The sequence below is a fragment of the Pristiophorus japonicus genome, chromosome 15, assembly GCF_044704955.1.
Source record: "Pristiophorus japonicus isolate sPriJap1 chromosome 15, sPriJap1.hap1, whole genome shotgun sequence".
NCBI classification, from domain to species: Eukaryota; Metazoa; Chordata; class Chondrichthyes; family Pristiophoridae; genus Pristiophorus; species Pristiophorus japonicus.
The window spans coordinates 174,520,332-174,545,566 of NC_091991.1; the positions used below are offsets into that span (position 1 = coordinate 174,520,332).

A 25,235-nucleotide genomic window follows, 5' to 3' on the forward strand; every position below is an offset into this window, starting at 1 on the left:
AGTGTCACACCAAGGAGCCAATTCTTTCTCTTAAAGGAGTAGACTTCTTGCCTGGGTAAGGTGCCATGGCTGCTGGGAGGTCCCCCCCCCCCCCATCTTTCTGGTATCACTGAGCAGCGATCTCCTGCCCTATCTTTCCCTCCCTAACCCTCAAGGCACCAAGGCCAATTGTAGGATTCCTACTGCTGCCCCAGGTGGGTGCAGCTGGAGGTTGAAGCCGAGGACCTTCACGGTCTTTTCCCAATAGCTCAGCTTTTCCCCTAAACTCGCTGAGCTATTGGCGGAGCTAGCAAAGAGGCCATTTTAAAATTGTAAGTATGGACCTTCTGTGTGATTATCCCCCCTTGTGAGAGTAATTGATTCCCTAATCCATTTTCTCTGTGGCAACTGTTCATGCCCGCTATCGATGAGTCCCTCACACTTAGTTGTGCAATGTGGCCTCGCACAATAGTGGGGCAATGAGACCATCAAATTGGATACTTGTTTCTGCCATGGGCAATGATTTTACTGCAGCCCATGCTAAATTTGATCATTTTATTTATTCATTCACTGGATGTGGGCATTGCTGGCAAGGCCATCATTTATTGCCCATCCCTAATTGCCCTTGAGTAGATGATGGTGAGCTGTCTTCTCGAACTGCTGCAGTCCGTGTGATGAATATACTCCCACAGTGCAGAAGCAAGTCATCCTCGACTCCCGGGGACTACCTAAGAAGATGACGACAGTGCTGTGAGGGAGGGAGTTCCAGGATTTTAACCCAACGTCGATGAAGGACCGACTTCCCCAAGTCCTTTTAGGTGGTAGAGGTCGCGGGTTTGGGAGGTGCTGTCGAAGAAGCTTTGGTGTGTTGCTGCAGTGCATCTTGTCGATGGTACACACTGCAGCCACAGTGCACCGGTGATGGAGGGAGTGAATGTTTAAGGCGGTGGATGGGGTGCCAATCAAACGGGCTGCTTTGTCCTGGATGGTGTTGAGCTTCTTGAGTGTTGTTGGAGCGGCACTCATCCAGGCACATGGAGAGTTTTCCATCACACTCCTGACTTGTGGCTCCATAGTGTCTCTTTTTTTGTTTTGTGTCAGTCTAGTTAACGAAAACAGGGAAAAGTAAATGTTTATTTGTCAAATACTTTTTTTGGCATCCCCCCTTTGGGGATAAACTAGGGGAGAATTCCCCTGCTCTTCTTCGAAATATTGCCATAGGATCATTTACTGAGTGAGCAAACGGGGCCTCGGTTTAATGTCTCACCCGAAAGACGGCACTTCCGACAGTGCAGCGCTCCCTCGGTACTGCACTGGAGCGTCAACCTTGATTTTTTTTTTTGTGCTCAAGTCTGGAATGGGACTTGAAGCTGCAACCTTCTGACTCCAAGGCGAGAGTGCTACCCACTGAGCCACTGCTAACACTTAAGTGCTGTGAAATCAGACTTATTTTTTTGCGATTGTGCAGCAAAAGTACTGCCTGTGCAAGTTTGTTCTACAGTATGACTATTCTGCACCTTCCCCAGATCATTTGGGAAGATTTTGTACATGGTAATAACGTCGGCTTGAATGGAGAGGCTGACCGCTCAGCCTGTCTAGCAAGAAAAGTTGCCAGTTGGCGCCTGCTGGAGATGGCTGCTCAGTGTTTCTGTGTGGATGCATCTGCTTCCAGAGGATGCTCGAGAGAGAGAGGAAAAAAAGACACATCTTGCACTAGGTCCAGGCCCCTCGAGCCAAAAGTATCGCCTCACTTACCTCACAGTGGTGTTAGATAAATATAACCACCTTGTTTGCTGTAAGTGCTTCGTGCTCACTGTGAAGGCTCATAGTGTTATTAAACTGTCGGTGTGTGAGCGAGCGTTCCAGGCTTATATGTGAGCCTCTCCCCTGTCACTGTGAGCGCCTTGTCACAGTTTTGATGAGGAAGAATCCTTGCTGAAATGCCAGATTCGCTGTGTATAGTGCAAAGCATAGCAGACACTCGCTGTCTTACTAATGAACCTCCGGCACTTGCATGTAAAACTATGCTACAATTTGTCACTTTCACTGCAGAACATAGAATCATAGAAATGTACAGCACAGAAGGAGGCCATTCAGCCCATCGTGTCTGTGCCGGCCGAAAAAGAGCTATTCAGCCTAATCCCACTTTCCAGTTCCTGGTCCGGAGCCCTGTAGGTTACAGCACTTCAGGTGCATATCCAAGTACTTTTTAAATGCAATGAGGGTTTCTGCCTCTACCACCCTTTCAGGCAGTGAGTTCCAGACCCCCACTGCCCACTGGGTGAAAACATTTCTCCTCAACTCTCCTTCTACCCATTACTTTAAATCTATATCCCCTGGTTATTGAAGGAAATAGGTCCTTCTTGTCCACTCTATCTAGGCCATTCAATTTTATACACCTCAATCAAGATTCCCCTCGGCCTCCTCTGTTTTAAAGAAAACCACCTCAGCCTATCCAATCTTTCCTCATAGCTAAAATTCTCTAGTTCTGGCAACATCCTCATAAATCTCCTCTGTACCCTCTCTAGTACAGAGGAGATTTACGAGGATATTGCCAGGACTCGAGTATAGCCTTGAATTCATGCAGGCTATTAAATCTAGTAAGTTGCCAAACTAATTATGTAGATAAACTACCTGTAGCGTGTGTGTACTCGCAGTCTGGTTGGATTAGTTTTAATCTGATTCCAAATGTAACTGGCTTTAGTTAATATTTAAAATAAGGAGTCTAAGGTAGGAACCTCCGGCCATGGGTATTGTATACTTCTCAAACATGGCAACATTGCAGCTGCTTTTCTTGGTGCAACTTACTTGATGTGAGGTACAGAGAAGTGTGCATGGGTTTGGCTTTGGTACGGTTTGGAGAAAGTTGGCAAGGTAACTAAACTGAGAGCAAGAGCAGATGTGACTGAATACATCCAAAGATACTGCTAACCCAGTGTAGTGTGTCACTTTAGCTACTTTGGCCCAGATTTTGCGGTGGTAGTTTCACAGCGCAGCCTGTGGTGAAGCAGGGAATGACTGACCGCAACTTCAGGACTTGTGTGTATCTGCACATGCGCTAAATCCTGAAGTTACGGTCAATTTCAGAGGGATAATGACAGCGAATGCAGCCAGTCATTCCCTGTTCCACCACAGGCTGCGCTGTGAAACTCCACATAGCCAGCAATCGGTAAAATCACTTCAGCTGACAAAAACCTCCCCTTTTCCGCTCTGTTATTGCTGTTAAGCACCCCATTAAAAAGATACGCCTTGTTGAAATAGGCGTAACTGGGTTTTTAACGGCATATTCACTGCCAAACAACCGTTCTGGCCCTGAAAAATTAATTTTATATTTGCGGAATATCAAATTTCTCCATTTATGATTGCTAGTTTAAAAAAAAATACTTAAAAAAAAAATGAAGTTTGATATTTCAACTTCTACCTTAACCCCATGTATATGTCCCAATAATGAATGAATAATAATCAGTGCTTTTTATTTCCTGGTTTGCTGTCTGAGAGAATTCTTCAGTGTGATTCGCTGTTTAGACAGCGATTGCCACTGCTGCTCTACACTGGGGATCCCCTTTTGACAGCGTTACAATCAAATTAAGGCCAAGAAAGCTAAAACTTACGCCACACATCGCATGGTCTTTGTGGGCAGCTTTCTTCGAGGTCAGCGGCAAGTGCTGTAGTTTCGCTGCTGTCCGCAAATTCCGGCCCATTGAGTTTAGTTGTAATATCCAGTAAACATGTTTTGTAAGCACTTGCTTTTATTCCCATTGGTATTTCCATCCCATCCTCCGCTGGTATTCCTCCACGGGGCTGTTGTAAACATGTTTGTTAAAGTTGAAGTTTTAGCTGCCACTGGTCTGATGAGATACAATTTCAGTTGATTTTTCCCAGCAAAGGAACTCAACTTTTTAAAACAAATTCTGCCTTGGACTGCTGACTCTCCTGGTTCCGTAGCTCCTGCTCGCTCTCTGGTGTCTCACTCAAATGTGCATTGCTCGCAATCGAGCCTAGACTGTTCAACGTGGGGGCAGGAATATTGCAGCCAACCCTGACCCAACTCCCCCTCGTACCCTTTGGAGTGGCAAGCGAGAGCGAGAACACTGGCTCGCATTTTTTTCCTTCCTCTCTAGCCCAGGGTGATGCAACTAACTTATAGTCACCCAGCTGCTGGCTAATTTGGATCTAAACCTGTGGCCGTGTCTCTCAGTGCTATGACTCACTTAAGCCATTGGGAAACATTTACAATTTCAAGCAACTGCTTGCAGAATCTACAGTGGCTGTCAGTGTAATATGATTAGCATCACAGGGGACTATCTTTATCATGATCGAGTCAACTTGATTTGTGGATATACCTAATCTTGCTTCATAGATGGCTGCCCCATATCTCTTTAGGGCCGGCACAGTAAGCTGTTACAAAGGACTTGAGTGAGGATCAAGTTCTGTGTTTGAGTTCTGAGATGGCCAGTCCCACACTTTGAAATAATATATCTTGCTCCGCAGAGGAATGTTGCCTCCTCTCCAATTCTCGCTTAAGCCCAGAGTGTATTTCAAAAGCGCGATTGATGCTCAGACCCATGGCGTACAGTAAGAACCAGTCAGCAAGAAGGGGAATTCTACTCTCTGGCTTTTAGACCCCTCCCAAAATTATCCCAGGACTGATCCTATCCAGTTGATCCTTTGTGTGTGTGTGTGTGTGTGTGTGTGTGTGTGTGTGTGTGTGTGCGTGCGATGTGGTTTAGAGGGGCAATTGTCTATTATTGAACTTAATAAAATCAAATTTCAGTACAGGACTATTCATATATTAAATTCGTCCTCTTGAACATCCCTCATTATAACTAGGTGGCCCTACCTTCAGCTGTTTGGGCCCCAAGCTCTGGAACTCCCTCCCTAAACCTCTCTACCTCTCTTTCCTCCTTTAAGACGCTCCTTAAAACCTACCTCTTTAACCAAGCTTTTGATTATCTGCCTTAATTTCTTCTTTTTGTGGCTCGGTGTCAAATTTATCTGTTTTGTCTTGGTATCAGTGCTGTGAAGCACCTTGGGACGTTTTACTACGTTAAAGGTGCTATATAAATAAAAGTTGTTGTTATAGTGCCAGTGTTGATGCTAGCAATTTTAATCCTAGCTCCCTGTTTTTTTTTTCCCCTCCGCCCTTTTTTAATATCATCACGATTGTTGCAAAATATACCAATCCTCTGTCTTAATTATCTCCCCAAACCTGCTTTGAATACTAAAGGGAAATTCATCAAACCGGTGTGGTTTTCTCTTGTGGGCAGACACTGGCGGCTGCACTATTGACAGTAAACTCGTTACGTGCATCAGCAAGAGTGGCTTTGACTGGTGCCTCTGGCAGCACAAATGCCCGGTGGATTGGTTATGCATTTGGCCACGAGGGGGCTGAGCAGCTGTAGTGCAGTGACGCCCATTATAGGCCAATGAATCATGCTTGCGGCTCCTAGTGCTTACAGACGCTCCCTGGGTACTGGGAGAAATTACCAGTGCCAACTAGGTAGTTGCAAGCAGTGACCCTTTTCGAAAATGACTCTGCATTTGCAGTTGTTGTAAAGTGGAATGGAGCACTAGAGACTGCCATGCTCGGTATAAGGATAAAATAATTGTTAGACAGGAAAAGACCATTATTCCCACCAAGACCTTTTTCACGGGTCAGCCTCGCTGTCTAGCTATATAAGTGGATGGCTTTTACATTAACAGGTATTGCTAAGCTCTGTCAGAAAACAATCCTGCAATATTAATGCTCCATAAATTTCACCGGCAATACATATTCACCATTGTACTGGCTAAGGGGGTCGTGGAGATGTTTTAATTAATCGAACGGGCCGTTAAGGACGTGCACACTATTTTCTCTTTGAATTGCCTCGCTGCCGCTTGCTGCTGATTGGTGACTCTGATGAGGTTGGGACTTTAGGTGGTCAGTGTGACTCTGCCCTCCCGTTCCGTGCACTTGGCACACAATGTCGCTAGATCTCCAGTATCCACTATGAAAAAACCCAACAGTACAAATTAAGGTTTTGCATTTCTTCAGTTACTAAACTGACATTGGCTGTTTAGTAAGGATTTTGTCTCCCTATGACTTTACACACAAGGGCAGTATCTTTAGCATACACTCTGATGGTTCAGGTCATGCTTGTGGTGTGAGCAACTTGAAGTGAATATCACTTATTCAATGAATTTGAAATCCTCATCTTCCGACACCTCTATGGCCTTGCCGCCACCTTGTTCTCTGTAACCTTCTCCAGTCTGGTATCTCCTCGCATGCCCTTCACTCTACTCTGACCACCTGTGTGTTCACTGCCTCCATAACTCTCTCCCTGTGCTCCATCTTGTGCTAGAACCTCCACGCTCTCAGCCCTCCAATGTGGAACCTCCTCAAAGTGTCAGCTGTGGCTCGCTGAGTTGCATTCTTGTCTGAGTCCGGAGGTTGCGGGTTCAAGTCTCGCTCCAGAAACTTGAGCACAATGATCCAGGCTGGCACTCCAGTGGAGTGCTGAACTGTCAGAAGTGCCGTCTTTCAAATGAGGCATTAAACCAAGGCCCTGTCTGCCTGCTCAGGTGGATGCAAGATATCCCATGGCACTATTTTGAAGAAGAGCAGGGGAGTTCTCCCCAGTGTCATGGCCAATATTTATCCCTCAATCAACATCACTAAAACAGGTTATCCAGTCATTATCACATTGCTGTTTGTAGGAGCTTGCTGTGTGCAAATTGGCTGCCATATTTCCTACATTACAACAGTAACCACTTCAAAAGTCGTTAATTGCCTGTAAAGCGCTTTGGGGCATCAGGTGGTTGTGAAAGGCGCTATATAAATGCAAGTATTTTTTAATTTCAAATCCCTCTGCCTCCCTAGCTCTCTTCTCCTGCACACCTCTTCAGCCAAGCTTTCAGTCACCTCCCCTAACCCTCCTGCGAAAGTCTTGGTGTCCACTCCTTTTCCCCTCTAAATAGCTTCATGGTGATTTTTCTCTGTTAAATTTGTTCCTTCGCATGATAATGCATATTGCCTCTATCACTGTGCTAAATCTCCTGATTGGTGAGCTGTCTCTTCGCAGAGTATATAGTACTTCAAATGATGAAACACTCGTATACTGTTACAGGTAACGATAGCCGCAAAATCAGACTTGGACACACCAGCGCTTGGCACAATAGTACTGACGGAATACATGTCCAAAAATGGAGTTTCCTGACCTGGGGAATCACTGCTCCGAGAGTTCCTGCAAACGGCTGGGTAAGGGTGAAAACGTCATTAAAATAATGCTTATTCTTCAAGCAGTTTTCAGAATTGTATGTGCTATGTAGGCTAGGAGAGATAAAACTGTCTTGTTCCAAGAGAAAATTCAGGTCTATCCGGAGTGTCTGGCCTCTCTTCTCTTCACCCCCTACCCGCCCCAGTTAATTCCCTTTATAATGACACCTTGCTGCTGATGTTCCCTGTAAGCTGTACTTTGTTCTGCGTGGCCTGTTTCTTTTAATGCGCGGTCCCTTTTAGATTTGTGTGCATGCGCGGTATTTACAATGGATAAGCAGGTGAGCGACCTGTGCAGGACCTTCCAGAGGGAACATTGCTTGCTGCATCGCCCCGTGTCCACTCGTGGTCCTGCCTTCTACCACTGTTTGGGGCTGATCCGGACTGTTTGCAATTTCAGTATCCTATTTGAGCCTGAGCTGAGCTTCCAACCCCATATCCTCTCCATCACAAAGACCGCCTACTTCCGCAACTGTAACCGCCGCTGCCTCAGCTTACCTGCTGCTGAAACCCTTCTCCATGCTATTGTTGCCTCAATGTTCCAGTGCTCACCTGGCTGGCCTCCCATCTTTCACCTTATGTAAACTTCAGCTGATCCAAAACTCTGTTGCCCATATTCTAACCCACACCAAGTTTTGTTCATCCATCACTCCTGTGCTCGCTGACCTACACTGGCTCCCGGTCCGCCGCCTTGTTTTAAAAATTATCCTCGTGTTCAAATCACTCCATGGCCTCGTCCCCTCCCTATATCTGTAACCTCCATCACTAGAACCCTCCAAGAACTCAGTGTTCCTTCAACTCTGGCCTCTTGTGCATTCCTCGCATCCTGCACCCCGCTATAGGTGGCCTTGTCTTCGGCTGTCTAAGCCCTAAGCTCTGGAATTCTTTTCCTAAATCCTACAACCTCTCTACTCCTTTAAGATGCTCTTTAAAACTTACTTCTTTGACATAGCATTTTGGTTACTTGTCGTATTATCTCCTTTGGCTCAGTCAATTTTTGGCTGATTACGTTCCTGTGAAACGCTTTGGATGTTTTACTGTGTTAAAGGCTTTATATTTAACAAAAAAAGAAAATAAACTCCTTTCTGTGCTAAATCCACTCCTGTTGTCTGTTTTGCCCTGTTAAGATCCCTCTTGTCTCTTTCAGATTTTCTTCCCATGAAGTGTGATGCATGTGCGCAGATTTTCTGCAAGGACCACATCAGTTATGCTGAGCACAAGTGCACCTCCTCCTATAAAAAGGTTTCTATATTCTTAAAACGTGCGTTTTGTACGTTCATCTATGTAAACAAGACCTTTTGTTTGGTCTCGCATCAAATAAATTAGAGGTCTGACATTTCCCACCAACTCAAGTGAGGGTTATTCCCTCTGAAACAAGTTCAGAAAATGCAGGCAACGTACTTTATTGAAAAGTTCTTTTTAGTTTTCTCCCTTTTTTTTTTCTTCATTTGAAGGTGCTGACTCCTACTGGAGTTTGCTTTCATGGGTCTCAGCAGCCCTCTGGTACCTTGCTCAAATGACCTATTCGTCCTGTCAGCCTAGACAGTGAGTGCAGTGTGGGCTATTCATTGGGGGGAGCAGCGTGCGGTGGCCCAGCGCAGTCCCAGCCTGCAAGACCATCAGCAGGAGGGCGACGGCTGACTGCAGTGCAGGCAGGTACAGCAGGAAGGGCGAGGTCGGGGCAAGAATTTGTAGAGGGATGTGATTGGGGCCCAGAAGAGGCAAGGGCCCAGGGGCAGCACGGGCCAGCTGCAATATGTGTGCGCACTAGGTCCGTGCAGCAGAGCTGGTCTCCAGTCGTCCTGATTAATCCTTGCCACTGGACCAAGACCTAGCTCTGTCAAGCCTGTGTGGTGGCTGGGGTGCAACGGCCACCACACGTTTATTAAAAAAAAAAAATGCCCACGGTCAGGCATCTTCCACCCTTCAAGATGTAATTCAGGATCCAGAATATTAGGACCTTCATTGAAACACTCTGAACTCATCTCTTCGGCGTGGAAGCAAGTCATCCTCGTTTTGAGGGACTGTCTATGATGATGATGATAATTTAACTGTGGAGGGCAACAAACAACCCTGAGCCTGTCCATGTGCACTTTCCAGCAGGAATCGCTGGATAGCAGGAATGATCTGTGTGTGTGTGTCTCATTTCCATGTCCGAATCAGATTTGAGATGGTCTTTGGTCCATTTGTGAACCACTACAGCAGTGCGAGCTGAGGTGTATATTTTGTTGCCACCCCTTCACAGAAATTGTTCTCAAGGGAGCGGGGCACATATAGATTTAAAAATAGTGGAAGGAGTTCTGTTTTTCAAGGGCAAGATGGTTTGTCGTCCCTTCTTCCCATAATGTTGTTTGTTAAGCAATTTGGGAGAATTTGACCCAGTGACAGCGAAGCAGTATGTGGCCACGGGTGGTGTGTGATTTGAAAGGGAATGATTTGAAAGGGAATGATTTGATTGGGCTGTATTTAATGTGTATTTGGTTATCTTCAGGACATACAGGTACCCGTGTGTCCGCTGTGCAACACACCAGTTCCTGTCAGAAGGGGAGAAATGCCAGACATTCGGGTTGGTGAACACATAGACAGAGAGTGTAAATCTGACCCGGCCCAGAAAAAACGTAAGGTAAGGCCATTTCTCTCTCTCCACATTCAGTAGATAGTTGAGTTTTACAATTATTTTCCCACTTTTATTCCTCCTGTCCTGGCTCATGCTGAAGTACAGTGCCACGATGCTGGTCGTCACCCAGTATCTTGCTGAAGTCTCCATTCTTCATAGCTGAGCTTGGGTAGTGTGTCTGTAACTGTCAGGTGTCTGCCTTGGCTCAGTGGGTAGCACACTCTCTCTGGAGTCAGAAGGTCGCGGGTTCAAGACCCACTCCAGAGACTTGCATTCCACTGAGGAAGCGCTGCACTAACGGAGGTGCCGTCTTTTGGATGAGACGTTAAACCGAGGCCCCGTCTGCAACTGTCGAGTAGACGTTAAAGATCACATGGCACTATTTTGAAGATGATCGGGGAGTTCTCGCTGGTGTCTTGGCCAATATTTGTCCCTTAACCAACACCACTTTAAAAAAAAACAGAAAACATTACCTGATGATTTATCTCGTTGCTGTTTGTGGGAGCTTGCTGAGGGCAAACTGGTTGCCATGTTTCCTGCATGGCAACAGTGACTACACTCCAATAGTAATTCAACGTGATTGTATTTATACTGGTTCATCAGCACCACCTTGGAAATGTTATTACAACAACAACTTGTATTTATATAGTGCCTTTAATGTTGTGAAACGTCCCAAGGCGCTTCACAAAAGTATTATGCGATTAAAAATTTGACCCGGAGCCACATAAGTAGTAATTAGTGCAGGTGACCAAAAGCTTGGTCAAAGAGGTAGGTTTTAAGGAACGTCTTGAAGGAGGAAAGAGAATTAGAGAGGTTTAGGCAACGAGTTCCAGAGCTTGGGGCTTCGGCAACAGAAGACATGGCCACCAATGGTTGAGCGATTATAATCGGGGATCTCAGGAGGGCAGAATTAGAGGAGCGCAGACATGTTGGGGGGGGGGGGGGTTGTGGGGCTTTCATGGCCCAAGGTGCTTTGGCACGTCCTGAGGTTATAAATGCCGGTTATTTGTCTCAGACAATCCTGTTCTCAACTGATGTGGGCACACCCTTTCCGACATGGCTTGCGGGGTAAACAGTCGGGTGCAGGACTCCTGGTTGTTCTATTTTTTTTTTCCCCTCCCCTGGCTAGGAGTGCCAATTGTAGCAACCCACTGCTGCCCTTTGAGCTCAGCTGGCTTGGCACAGGACTGTGGAACAAGCCTGGCACCAGCTGCTTCAATCCCAGCGACGTAGCCTAGCTTATCCAGTGAGTTACTGAGCCACAGGAGCCAACAAGGCCTGCAGCGTTTTCTGTGCTGAGTTAGTTGAGCACGGCAGTTAACCTGAACGGCCACCCAGATTAGGGAAGGGAAGATAAGGCAGGATTTCTGCTGCTGATTGCTGACCAGCGATGTGTGGGAGTCTGCTGAGGACAGGCGTGGCATGGTGGTGAAGCTCCCTGTAGTTGAGTAGTTTGCTGATGAGGCATGCGCAAGAATAATCCTCACTCGGGTGAGGGACCAGTGGCTGAGATAGGAGCCTTCCTTGGCTCAGTGTTGCACCAGATGATACACTTACTAAACTGATGAGATGTTGGTATATAATCCTTGAAAATAGTATATTACAGGACAACTCACATAGCTTTGTATGTCTTGTGTCCTAACTCTCACCAAATCCCGCTCACCCATCACCCCTGTACTCACTGACCAACATTGGCTTCCGGTTAAGCACCACTTCGATGTCAAAATTCTCAGCCTTATTTTCAAATCCCTCCGTGGCCCTCGCCCCTCCCTATCTCTGTAATCTCCTCCAACCCCACAAACCCCCGACATGTCAGTGCTCCTCGAATTCTGCCCTCCTGAGCATTCCTGATTATAATCGCTCAACCATTGGTGGCTGTGCCTTCTGTTGCCGAGGCCCCAAGCTCTGGAACTCGCTGCCTAAACCTCTCTAACTCTCTTTCCTCCTTCAAGACGCTCCTTAAAACCTACCTCCTTAAAACCAAGCCTTTGGTCACCTGCACTAATTACTGCTTATGTGGCTTGGTGTCAAATTTTTATCGCATAACACTCCTGTGAAGCGCCTTGCGATGTTTCACTACATTAAAGGCGCTATATAAATACAAGTTGTTGTTATAATAACATTTCCAAAGTGGTGCTGATGAACCAGTATACTGTGAGCTTGGCGGCGCTCTCGCTCCCTGGGCAGACAGCAGATGGGTGAGTGTTTTCCCCCTAATTTATAATGTCTGCCCCCAAGAGCTGCAGTGGTAGAAGGCTGCAAGTCATCTGCTCAGGTAAATGTGAAGGTGGTATCCAAGATAAAAGCTGGATATAACTAGGGTGATGGGGCAGAGAAAGGAATCAGCGTAAGATGGGATAACCCTACCCCCTCACTCGTAACTTATCAGATGGCCCAGTAGTTCGAGTGGTATTCGGTTCTTGGACATCTTGGAAATCAAAGAGCAAGTTATTATTTAAATGGAGAAAGATTGTAAAGTGCTGCAGTACAGCAGGACCTGGGGGTACTTGTGCATGAAACACAAAAGGTTAGAATGCAGGTGATCAGGAAGGCCACTGGAATCTTGGCCTTTATTGCAAAGGGGATGGAGTATAAAAGCAGGGACGTTTTGCTGCAGTTATACAGGGTATTGGTGAGGCCACACCTGGAATACTGCGTGCAGTTTTGGTTTCCATATTTACGAAAGGATATACTTGCTTTGGAGACAATTCAGAGAAGGTTCACTGCGTTGATTCCAGAGATGAAGGGGTTGACTTACGAATAGGCTGGGCCTCTACTCATTGGCATTCCAAAGATTGAGGGGTGATCTTATTGAAACGTGTAAAATTATGAGGGGGCTTGACGGTGGATGCAGAGAGAATGTTTCCACTGATGGGGAAAATTAGAACTAGGGGGCATAATCTTATAAGAGGCCGTCCATTTAAAACTGAGATGAGGAGGAATTTCTTCTGAGGGTTGTAAATCTGTGGAATTCGCTGCCTCAGAGAGCTGTTGAAGCTGGGACATTGGATAAATTTAAGACAGAGATATACAGTTTCTTAACCGATAAGGGAATAACGGGTTATGGGGAGCAGGCAGGGAAGTGGACCTGAGTCCATGATCAGATCAGCCATGATCGTATTAAATGGCAGAGCAGACTCGAGGGGCTGCATGGCCTACTCCTATTATGTTCTTATCTTAAGTTCAAATCCCAGAGCCACTGTTGGTGCTTAGGCTTTTATTCTCCAAACTGCAAATCAAAATTCTCTGCGCCCGAGGTTAATCCCTGTATCCTGCAGGGAAAGAGTTGCACTGTCTCTTTTCCAGCACGCTGGCTGCAGGTGATGGCCCCTCCAGCCCATGCTGTACTGAGGGGCAACTGTAGTCTGGTGGCAGCAGGGTGGATCTCCTGCTAAATGAATTCCTGGAATGTGACCACCCCAAATAAAAATGTGTTTCAGATTTTTACAAACAAGTGCTCGAAGAGCGGGTGCAAACAGAAGGAGATGATCAAAGTGACGTGTGACCAGTGTCACCTGAACTTCTGCCTGAAGCACAGGCACCCCTTGGATCATGCCTGTGAGGCCGACGGCGATCCCCTCTCCAAATCAGGGTAAGGAAATGCAAACCAAATCTTTCGCCAGTACTATGCTTCAGTGGAGAAAGGCAATAAACAGGAATACCGCTAACCTTGTGAAGTGCTTACAATGGGATGTTCCAATGCAGAATTATACACGCACAGTCTTTCCTCATTCAGTGAATCATAGAAATTTGCAGCACAGAAGGAGGCCAATTCGGCCCATCATGTCGGCATTGGACGACAAAGAACTATCTCCCCCCATCCCACTTTCCAGCTCTAGGTCCGTAGCCCTGTAGGTTACGGCACTTCAAGTGCACATCCAAGTAAATGTGATGAGGATTTCTGCCTCTACCACCCTTTCAGGCAGTGAGTTCCAGACCCCCACCACCCTCTGGGTGAAAAGATTTCTCCTCCAATCCCCTCGCAACATTCTACCAATTACGTTAAATAAAATCAGAGTCTCCTGGCCGCATGGACTGCCAAGTCTGGTGTGCCGGCGTAAGTGTTACTGTTTTAGGTAGCTGCCTTGCCTTAATATTTACGTGCCGGTGACTCTGAGAAAGAGACCAGGAGGGAGGGCGGAATTGTTTCTGTGGCAAGTACTCCCTCAAATTGCAATCTTGTCTTTTAGCTTTGTGGCTGCATGCTGCTTCCAGGTTTGGTGACATCTACCATTCTGAGTTTCTGCTTTCCTCCTGGGCCCTGCTAGTGACTCGGGTTGTGGAGGTGGTGTAGCTCCACTGTCGGAGCCAGCACTGGAGGTACCTTCCCCTAGCAAATGCCACGAGTCTGTAGCAGTAGTTCAGCCAGCCTCAAGGCACCTGACCCGTGGAAAGATGGCAGCACCGACCTGGTAAGGATTGTTTTGTTCATTTGGCTCGGGCAGCTTCAGATTAACTGTTTTTTTAAAAAAAAAAACTTTCCTTTTGGGCATTCCTGTGTTTAGTTACAAGCTAGGTCTGTACATCGAAATGGTGTATTATCTTGAAACACAGCCATGTGGAGCAGTAACATTTTGTTTCAGTGTACAACGCCCAAAATGTTGGCTGTTGCCATCCCCTGTTTGCCATTGGACTACTTCAGAGACTCCTGCTTTGTCACATGTGATTGATGCCAAATCCATTACTGCTTTGCAGGGGGTATAGACTTAAAGTAATTGGTAGAAAGCTTAGAGGGGAGTTGAGGAGAAATCTTTTCACCCAGAGGGTGATGGGGTCTGGAACTCACGGCATGAAAGGATAGTAGAGGCAGAGAAACCCTCTTTGCATTTAAAAAGTACTTGGATGTGCACCTGAGGTGCTGTTAACTACAGGGCTACGGACCAAGAGCTGGAAAGTGGGATTAGGCTGGATAGATCTTTTTCAGCCGGAACAGACACGATGTTGAATGGCTGCCTCCTCTGCTGTAAATGTGTATGATTCTATGATTTCCAAAAGATACTGGATACCGACTTGAATATTAAATAGCATGGGATGAAAGCAGGAAAAAAATGGGCCGATGTAAAATCAGTCCCAGAGGGGCTTGAAATTCTACACGGGCAAGAGGGGCTTAATGGGTTCCACCTGTGCTGAATTATCTGTTTGTTTGAGATCTAACTTTTGAGACATGAATTTCTGTTTCAAAATGGGTTCAAGCTGTAGGCTCCTGGCATTGAGTCACATAATTCAGTCTACAGTTTTATTGTGAACTGTATCTCAATCTACTATGTAACGTCAAAAGGGAAATGGCAATCATACCTTGTGTTACTTTAGTCATGCGGGATGAGTCTGACCTCTGTATCCTGACTCCCAAAGCAAAATCTGTGACCACTGCAATTTCAATGAGCGAAGTAATGTTAAATGGCTGTTTTTATAGTGCATGTTATTTTAATTGATGCTTTTTGTCTTTTTGAAAGTAATGCTGCCATTGTGAGAGCTCGGGGGACATCAAAACCCAGTGCGGCGGCGTCTACAAGCAAAGCAGCATCCAGCAGTCGGCCGAATGGACTGAATGCAGTGGTCCAGTCACACCATAACAGGTACAGTCAACAGGCCATGGCACTATAAACAGGTACAGTCAACAGGCCACTGGCACTATAAACAGGTACAGTCAACAGGCCATGGCACTATAAACAGGTACAGTCAACAGGCCATGGCACTATAACAGGTACAGTCAACAGGCCACTGGCACTATAAACAGGTACAGTCAACAGGCCATGGCACTATAACAGGTACAGTCAACGGGCCACTCACTGAAGTGACCGAGATCGAGAGATTCTGATGCAGTTCCATAACCACCTGTGACTGGGCTGGGTTTATTTACGTACCATTTCACCCTTCTGGAAAATGCTTTGTCCGTGCGATACTGTAAAATAGACCCAAGTATAGAGGTATAAATTTGACCTGGTTCTATCGCCGTAACTACCTCGCAGTCCTACAACTCTCCGCGATCTCTCTGCTCCTCCAATTCTGGCCTCTTGTGCATCCCTGGTTTTAACCGCTCCACCATTGGCGGCCATGCCTTCAGCTGTCTTGGCTCTATGGTCAGGAAAGCCCCCTCTACCTTTCCTTTTAAGGCGCTCCTTAAAACCTTCCTCTTTGTCCAAGGTCACCTGTCCTAATCTCTTCCTAGGTCTTGGGTCACCTGCCCTAATATCTCCTAATGTGGCTTGGTGTCAAATTTTGCTTGATAACGCCCTGGGAAGTACCTTGGGGACATTTTACCACGTGCAAGTTGTTGGTTCTTCACAAAAGCATTGGTGATCGTGAAAGCTTCGAAACATTTATGTCCATTTGTGCTTTCCTTTGTTCCACAGGTACTCCTTGCCACATACCATTTAAGAAATAAAAAATAGGAGCAGGAGTAGGCCATACGGCCCCTCGAGCCTGCTCCAGCATTTAATACGATCATGGACTCAGGTCCACTTCCCTGTCCACTCCCCATAAACCCTTATCCCCTTATCGTTTAAGAAACTGTGTCTCTGTCTTAAATTTATTCAGTGACCCAGCTCTCTGAGGCAGCGAATTCCACAGATTAACAACCCTCAGAGAAAAAATTCCTCCTCATTTCAGTTTTAAATGGGTGGCCCCTTATTCTAAGATTATGCCCTCTAGTTCTAGTTTCCCTCATCAGTGGAAACATCCTCTCTGCATCCACCTTGTCAAGCCCCCTCATAACCTTATGCGTTTCGATAAGGTAGGTGGGCAGATCATGGGCTTCTGATAATATTGCCCGTTTTCTCGTTTCTTTTTATTTGGCTGCTGAATGACTTGCGCAATCTCCTGGCATAATTTCTCCATTTTTATTCCTACCTGCCTATAAGGAATCATCTGTCAGCACATGTAAAATGGGAATGTTGTATATGGTTGCTGGTGGGGAGCTTTCCGTATCTTTCAAAATCAGAGTCGTCATTATTAAGAGAGTTGTGAATGTGGCTGTGGCTAGATCACAGGAAGGTTTGTTCAGCGGCCATGCAGATTTGAAACATTTGCATCTGACCAATAGCCTACTAATTTTTATTTGTCTTGTGGTGCTGTTCCCGCAGCCCACCTTGCCCAATCCAGGGACACTGAGGACAGTTGTAATGGCACTAGGGCAATCCTACCTAAGGTCAACGAACTCATCACAGACCTCAGGACCTTCCTGGTGTGTCCGACTTAGTGCCGCAATGGGCAGTACACTTGGCGATGGGCGAGGGTTTAAAGAGGCGACACTGGGTCTTTCCTGAAGGTGTCACGTTTGGAAGTCCAATCTCCTTTGCGATTCAAAAGTGATTCTGTGCTGTTTTTGTTGTTAACAGTGACCCACCGAGACAAACACCGAGACCCATCCCTGCATCTGCATCCCTCCAAGGAGGATTGGTGAGTCTGCAGCAGTGTGTGATTACCTTTTGCATACTAAGGATGGGTGTTTCAGTGTTATTGTGACCATATCCTGACTGGGTAGATGTTACTGGATAACTCTTGTGTGAAAGGAAAATTGGGGTGGAAACCTACTTGAAGCAGATTCAGAAAGTTTCTAAATTTACAGAACTGTATCACTGGCTCTGTTTGGGTGACTTGTTTCATTGCATTCTAGCTTTAGGCAAACTCTTACTGTATGTTGAAAATATAGTAGAATCCTGAACGAATAGTGTGTGAGTGTGTACCTAAAAATATACACAGCACTTTATCAGGTCGAAACATCTGTTCATTTGAAGTGCATTAACTTTTGTGTAGGCAAATGTACATGTTCTGTCAGTAAGGTGAACAACCAATTGAGTCTTTTAGTGGTATTGGTTGAGGGAAAATTGTTGTCCCAAACACTGGGAGAGCTGCCTGCTCCTCCTTGAATAATGCAGGCAGGTGGGACCTCTGTTTAACATGTCGGCTGAAGAGACAGCGCCTCAGATAATGCGGCATCCCTGTAGTGCAGTGGAGTTTGAACCCCAGATATTGGTGGCTTGAACCCACACTCATCTGACCCACATTAAGGCTGTGAGCTGAGCCAAGCTGATGCATATCAGTTCCTCGTAACTGGAGACCATCCACTGTGTTACTGTACAGACGTGTGCAGTGTATGTTTTAACCTGCATTATAGAGGTGTTGTCTCTTTTAAAAAGAAATGAACACAGCTACCCTGGTAAAGCAAATATGAGTGGGCTCCGTGGCTGAGATGGACAGTAAGAAAAGGAATTGCGATTGTCCCATTTGCAGGGCACGGTGATGGGAGCTCAAGTTGAGAATACAGATTAATAGATGCAACAACTGCTGTAAATGCAGGAAAGTCAGTGACTGAGAGGCCCCTTTCTTGCGACTGATGAATGCCGATGCCTATAATACATGAGCTTCTCTTCCTCCCTAAAGATTGCACACCTGTGCATTTTCTATTTTATTTTGATCGTTTGCACGTTTGTGGTGTGTTAGGCATGTGAAGTCAGCAATTCAAATCCCAGTGGTTTCGGATGTGACTGTACGTGGAAACTTCCAATTTCTAGACTATTTATTAGTGTAGCGGTCTTTTCCTTTTAAAATGGCTCTGCAGGCAGGGCTCGGAAAATGAGCTGAGCTGTCCCCATCTGGAACAGGAAGTGACCCGCTACTGTTGTCTGCCTTTACATTCAGCGGCGTGACTTCGTATTCCAGCTAGCTGACGAGGCTGTAAAAATGAGCCTATTGGGAAAAGTGAGCTGCTATAACCTCCAAGTGGTACATTAAGAATCACCAGATGTGGGACTACACGGAAATGAATGAATGGTTTCCCCTCTTGCTTGCACAAGTACATAACCATTCTGCGGGTGCGTGAAGTCCCTGGTGGACTCGGTATGTTGCCAGGGTGGAAAGTTGTGAGTTAAAATTAATACTTTGTAAAGGTATGGGCAGTTGTGGCATAGATGGTGTTAACAGCTGGTATGACGGAAGGGTACCCCTGCAATAGATCCTTGGAAACCTAGCGGAGCCCCGTTTTAATTTACACGGTGTCCTCTGTTTGCAAGAGTGCACCTCATGAAGCGAATGAGCTGGGCGTTGATACTGTTTGGTGCCTTGGACAGGGGTTTCTCCAAGTGACTACAAGCAATAGGCATCGCCAGCTGCAAACTTGGCAGGTGTGTGCACTTGCGCCAGCATTTGGCGTCTCCGGTCTGGCTGTGGGCAGACCAACCTCGGCCCATCAGGACAGACGGCATTGCACTTTCATTATTGCGGAGATCGCAGCCAGATTGCCAAATTTGTACTAACTGCATGTACGCAACATGCACAGTTCAACAGTCACTGGGTCAGCCCCACCGTATAAATAGGGTAGATTGGGAAATAAGATCATTGGCTTGTGCGCAATTTTATAATTCAATTGGGGTTGAAAATGATAGCGTGCACGGTAAATGCAGACACGATTTTTTTATTAAAATGCTTCTGATCCAACTATAATTACAATGTAGCTGCAGAAAGTCAAACAGTATGTAGAAGCCGTATCACGGGGAAGTAAAATATTAATCCGAGCATTGGGTTAGTCTCTTGCTGCTATTGCTGTGAGTGAATTTCTTGTATGTTTTTTAAGTCTGAAGAGCAAGCACTGCAGAGAGCTTTGGAGAGATCGCTGGCTGAATCTTCCAGAAGTGCAGCTCCCAGGTAAAAAGCCAAGCTCCGACGGCAGCTTTTCGAATTCTGTAACGTTCCATCTGTTCCTGTCGGCTTTTAGAATCTTAACCTGCTTGCAGTTATGGAAGTCTTGATCTCATTCTCTCCTCACACACACACACACACCGACCAAGTCACTACATTCATTTTCTCCTCACTTTTTTTTTTAGCCCATCGTAACTAAAGGTGCTAACTAATGCCGTGGCTCGACTGGTGACGGCTTTTCTCAGGGCAAGTGGCGATTCCTACCTTAGCCTGGACAGAGTGTCAGGCTATTGAACTGTGGGATCATCACAGCAAAGCTTGGCCCTGTCCCCTCCCTAGCACACTGCGGAGGGTGAACATGCTTTCTAGCAGCGGTTTTTGTGTGGAAGAAGCTTCTTGTCACTTCCTTCGTTCCTTGAGCTGGAGGTGTCACTCCTGCCATTGCCCTACTGAGACCAGCTGAGGTCCTAACAGCAGGGTCTTCCAGGTCTGATGACTTTTGTTTCATGTGAAACACTCCATTCATTAACTGAGCCACCAAGGAGCCCTCTGTATTTAGTACATCTGCACCAAGGGGCCCTCTGTATTTAGTACATCTGCACCAAGGGGCCCTCTGTATTTAGTACATCTGCACCAAGGGGCCCTCTGTATTTAGTACATCTGCACCAAGGGGCCCTCTGTATTTAGTACATCTGCACCAAGGGGCCCTCTGTATTTAGTACATCTGCACCAAGGGGCCCTCTGTATTTAGTACATCTGCACCAAGGGGCCCTCTGTATTTAGTACATCTGCACCAAGGGGCCCTCTGTATTTAGTACATCTGCACCAAGGGGCCCTCTGTATTTAGTACATCTGCACCAAGGGGCCCTCTGTATTTAGTACATCTGCACCATAAGTTATCAAGTTCACTGTTGAGCGTTTGGCAGTAAGAGCACCACCGTGGTGGGCTGCAGCCCTGAATGTGTGGAATTGGCAAGTTACAGATTCAAATTTAGCTTGTGTTGCATCAATGAATGCAGAATAACATTTGCCAGGGGTTGCAAACTAGACGGCAAGTAGCAGCAACTGGAGTGTAAAGGTCAGCAATAGAATGGTTGGCGGTGACCTATTGCTGTGATAACCGTCCAGCTTGAGGTGCTGTAATAATGCTCAGTGTATGGCCTGGGGTTGCTTGTGACCCCACTGCTCCATCACCTGTGACCCTCTGTAGACGCGTCATACCATGTGCTCCTTGGCCTTTGTTTGTGGACTGACAGGTTGGTAGAATCCCGTCCTGTCCCCCGTTTCCCCCCCCGTCAAGACAGGGAAAGCCATGGCTGGCTGTAAACCGTGTGCTATCCCAACATCCATGAAGCAAATGAAAAGGAGCTGTCAGGGCTCTAGTTTTTAAGCTATCTCGTGCATTTGAGATGAGGACCTCATTGCGTTGATCCTGGGGCTCGGGGCCCCATCACCAACCCCTCCCGCATGTGCCGAGAGCGGAATTCCTGAAGCGAAGCCAGTAATGGTTACTTTGTCAACCATAAAGCAAAGCTATGACTCGATCTTGTGCAGTAGACAAGTCAGCATTGGAATGAAACATGAGCAGCCGCTTCAACCCGTGGAGGTGGTTCCGGGTTGACGGTAGCACGTAAGGAGATTAAACGCTGTTTACATCAGAATTCGGAGCAGGAATTGGCCATACGGCCCCTCAAGCCTGCTCCGCCATTCAATAAGATCATGGCTGATCCGATCATGGCCTCAGGTCCACTTCCCTGCCAGCTCCCCATAACCTCTTATTCCCTTATCGGTTAAGAAACTGTCTATATGTGTCTTTAAATTTATTCAATGACCCAGCTTCCACAGCTCTTTGAGGTAGCGAATTCCACAGATTTGCAACCCTCTGAGAAGAAATTCCCCAATCAGTGGAAACATCCTCTCTGCATCCAGCCCCCTCATTATTCTGCCAGAGTGCAATAACCTCACACTTTCCAACATTATACTCCATCTGCCAAATTTTTGCCCACTCATTTAGGCTGTCTGTCCTTTTGCAGATTTTTTGTGTCCTCCTCACACATTGCATTTCCTCCCATCTTTGTATCGTCAGCAAACTTGGCTATGTTACACTCTGTCCCTTCATCCAAGTCGTTAATATAGATTGTAAATAGTTGGCTGATCTGATTTTGGCCTCAACTCCACGTCCCTGTCCGCTCCCCATAACCCTTGGCTCCCATGTTCAGTGGGGTGGAATCTGACGCCCTGAGGCGCGAGGGCACAGAGTATACTGCATCCCGAAAGGCCAGAATGCAACTTCACTTGGGATTCTCAGACAGTCAGTTGCTAAGTTCTCTACGTAGAACTTTGGTGAGCAGAGATAGCAGAGTGGTTATGTCGCTGGACAAGTCATCCAGAGGCTTGGAGTAATGATCCAGAGACATGCGTTCAAATCCCACCATTGGCAGCTGGGGAATTTAAATTTAGTTAATTAAATAAATCTGGAATAAAATGTTGTGTCAGTAATGGTGACCATGAGACTACCGGAGTGTTATAAAAGCCTATCTGGTTCACTAATGTCTTTTAGAGGAAGAAACCTGCCATCCTTACCCAGTCTGGCCTTGATGTGACTCCAGACCCACAGCAATGTGGTTTACTCTTAACTGCCCTGGAAACGGCCCAGCAGTTGTATAAGGTGGCTCACCACCACCTTCTCATGGGCAATAAATGCTGGCCTTGCCAGCGACGCCCACATCCCATGAATTATTTTTTTTAAAGGTGGAAGGAAAAGCATGAATCAACTTGCACCATTCTCATTTGATGATTTAAACAATAGCGTAAGCGTGGGAGCAGTAGGTCGATGCAGAGGCGTCAATGTGGGTAAGGTAGCAAGCCTTCGCTTTAAGGACTGTCATGTCCTGTATACATCCTATGGTTTTTTTTTTTAAATTGGGAGGAAAGGAGAGAAAGCCCATCCCCTAGTTTTGTATTTTCGATTGACCATTAAGGTGAAGGGTCTCCAGGGAAATCTAATCCCATCTGCCTCGTACCCTGGTTACATATCTCCTGCCGGCTGCTGCAATGGTGTCTGTGGCCCACGCTGCCTTGTTGTCTCAGCTGGAGGGGCTTCTATGGAGGAGCATGACTGAAGCCAGCTGGGGAGATCGTTTTCCCAGCTACCAGAGACCATGTTCGTGTGTCCAGGCTTGGGTTGCTCCGGCTCTGCAGACCCAGATTGAGCAAGGCATTTTTGAGGGGCTGAAACTCTTGTAAAGCTACCTGCTCGGGTAGGCTACAGTTCTAGTTCCAGGCCACTCTGCTGCCTGTCGAATTCAAATGCCATTTTCAATGTGTGTATTTCAAATTTAGTTCTGGTAGGTAAATAGGCCAAAGATTAAAACGTAATGACTTAACCTGGATCAAACGTGTGGCGCATAAACAACAGCATAGGCCACTTGGCCCCAAAGGCGTGTTTCTGTCTGTATATTCTGTGTAAACTGTTTGTCTTCGGTCTGCTTTCGGTCCTGTTAACAAAAGAGTTGTGTGTGTGTGTGTGTGTTGCAATCTAAATTTGGCCTGAATCTGTGTGTTTTCTCGCTTTGGTTGCCATGTTTCCTTTTTCATATTAAGGTTATGCCTGTCCTGTGTTTAGCCCTCAGGAGCAGGAGGACTTGGCCCTGGCTCAGGCTATCGCTGCCAGCGAGGAAGAGTTCCGCAGACGACAACAGCAGGTAACGGCAATCTGAAAGAAAGACTTGCGTTTATATAGCGCCTTTCATGACCACAGAGCGTCCCAAAGCACTTTACAGCCGATGAAGTACTTTTGGAGTGTAGCCACTGTTGTAATGTGGGAAATGCAGCAGCCAATTTGCACACAGCAAACTCCCACAAACAGCAATGTGATAATGACCAGACAATCAGTTTTGTTATGTTGATTGAGGGATAAATATTGGCCCCAGGACACCGGGCAGAACTCCCCTGCTCCTCTTCGAAATAGTGCAGTGGGATCTTTTACGTCCACCTGACAGAGCAGACGAGGCCTCGATTTAACGTCTCATCTGAAAGACGGCACCTCCGATGGCACTGGAGTGTCGTCCTAGATTTTTGTGCTCAAGTCTCTGGAGTGGGACTTGAACACACAACCTTCTGACTCAGGTGAGGGTGCGACCCACTGAGCCACAATCTAACTGCACAGGAATGCACAGTAACTTTGCAGAAGGCCCGTGAGCCAACCTGCACAAGTGGCCTCTATTGCAATTGGGATGAAAGGATTTTTTTTTTTCTTTCGGACCACTTTCATATATGAAAGTAATTTGACAGTTTTTCTATTTTTTTTAATTAAAATCATGGGCACTGTGTAATTGGGGGAACTGATTTAGAATTAGAGAGCGTTTATGGCTGCTATATTTGTAAGGTTATGTGGGCTGTGCCACTAAAGCACTCCATTGGTTGCCTTAATGACGAGATCAGGCCCCTGCCACAATTGGACTCTTAATTCCTGTCCAATTCTCCTATTGTGTAATTGGTAACCACGGTTTAAACAAAAATAATCCAAAACAAATCTCGAAGTTAATTACTTTTTAAAAGGCTCTGATTGCGACTCGGGCCACATTTAAAAACACTGAAGGAAGGGGGGCCGAATGTGAAGGCGCTTTCTTTTTGTGTGTGTGTGAAGCATGAAAGGATTCCCTGCTAAGCTGCCCCAGCTGCCTGTCAACTGCGTCTGATAACTCTCCGACATCAATGAAACTCACTGAAGCGTTAAATTAATAAAATCAAGGAGTCTAGTTTGAATTTCAGATGACTTCAGGAGCAGACGTATTTTAACTTTAAATTCTTCTCTCATTCTTCCGTGTATTCCGGGTAATGAAAGCTCACGGAGTGGCAAGTTTTAGCAGCAGGTTGTGCTGCATTGACTTTCCTTGTACTATAGAGTGCCCCCCCTTACTATCTGTAAGAACATAAAACTATAAATAGGAGCAGGAGTCGGCCATTTGGCCCCTTGAGCCTGCTGCATCATTCAATAAGATCATGACTGATCTGATCTTTGGCTCAGCTCCACTTCCCTGCCTGCTCCCCATAACCCTTCACCCCCTTATCGCTCAAAGATCTGACTATCTCCACCTTTAAATATATTCAATGACTCGGCCTCCACAGCTCTCTGGGGTAGCGAATTCCACAGATCCACAGCCCTCAGAAGAAATTCCTCCTCATCTCAGTTTTAAATGGGTGACCCCTTATTCTGAGACTATGCCCCCTAGTTCTAGATTTCCCCACGAGGGGAAACATCCTCTCAGCATCTACCTTGTTGAGTCCCCTCAGTATCTTGGATGTTTCAATAAGATCACACCTCATTCTTCTAAACTCCAATGAGTACAGGCCGACCTCAACCTTTCTTCATAAGCGACCCCTTCATCTCATCTGTACCTACAGCAAGCACTGCAATATCACGAGCTTCTATCATTTGAGACTTGAATATGCACATCTCATTCAATGGAGCATGAGTGTCCCAAGTCCACCCCATGCAAACTCTCCCCTCAATGTTGCTTCTAAAGATTATTTAAAAAAAATATTAAATGAACGTGTGATACCTGTCATGCTGACATAGTCTAAGAGTTACTTTTCCATTTGTCTGATAATCATGTTGTAATACTGGTTCTTGGGTAGAACTCGGCTGTAAAATCAGCCGTGGCTCAGTGGGTAGCACTCTTTCCTCTGAGCCAGAAGGTTGTAGGTTCAAGTCCCACTCCAGCGACCTGAGCACATAAACCTAGG

General features: G+C 46.3%; 2 protein-coding genes across 11 annotated transcripts in view; one reads left to right on the forward strand and one right to left on the reverse strand.

Moving 5' to 3' along the window:
* The window catches only part of shmt1 (serine hydroxymethyltransferase 1 (soluble)), an 87,826-nt gene that overhangs the window by 49,639 nt on the left and 12,952 nt on the right, over positions 1-25,235 (reverse strand). The window contains exon 2 of one of the 3 annotated variants that reach the window (XM_070901312.1): positions 3,591-3,780. The exons of the other annotated variants lie outside the window; for them this stretch is intronic. Coding sequence (XP_070757413.1) covers positions 3,591-3,750 — 160 coding nt within the window. The 5' untranslated portion in view covers positions 3,751-3,780. The remainder of the gene's footprint in view (positions 1-3,590; positions 3,781-25,235) is intronic. 3 annotated transcript variants of the gene reach the window in all.
* Positions 1-25,235, forward strand: part of zfand2a (zinc finger, AN1-type domain 2A) — a 30,672-nt gene that overhangs the window by 4,059 nt on the left and 1,378 nt on the right. For 6 of the 8 annotated variants that reach the window (XM_070901319.1, XM_070901321.1, XM_070901320.1 and 3 more), the window contains exons 2-9: positions 7,086-7,216; positions 8,382-8,476; positions 9,726-9,857; positions 13,292-13,443; positions 15,305-15,427; positions 17,189-17,249; positions 19,423-19,493; positions 23,113-23,191. In XM_070901319.1, coding sequence (XP_070757420.1) covers positions 7,162-7,216; positions 8,382-8,476; positions 9,726-9,857; positions 13,292-13,443; positions 15,305-15,427; positions 17,189-17,249; positions 19,423-19,493; positions 23,113-23,191 — 768 coding nt within the window. In that variant the 5' untranslated portion in view covers positions 7,086-7,161. The other 2 variants (XM_070901324.1, XM_070901325.1) reach the window with 2 other exon arrangements.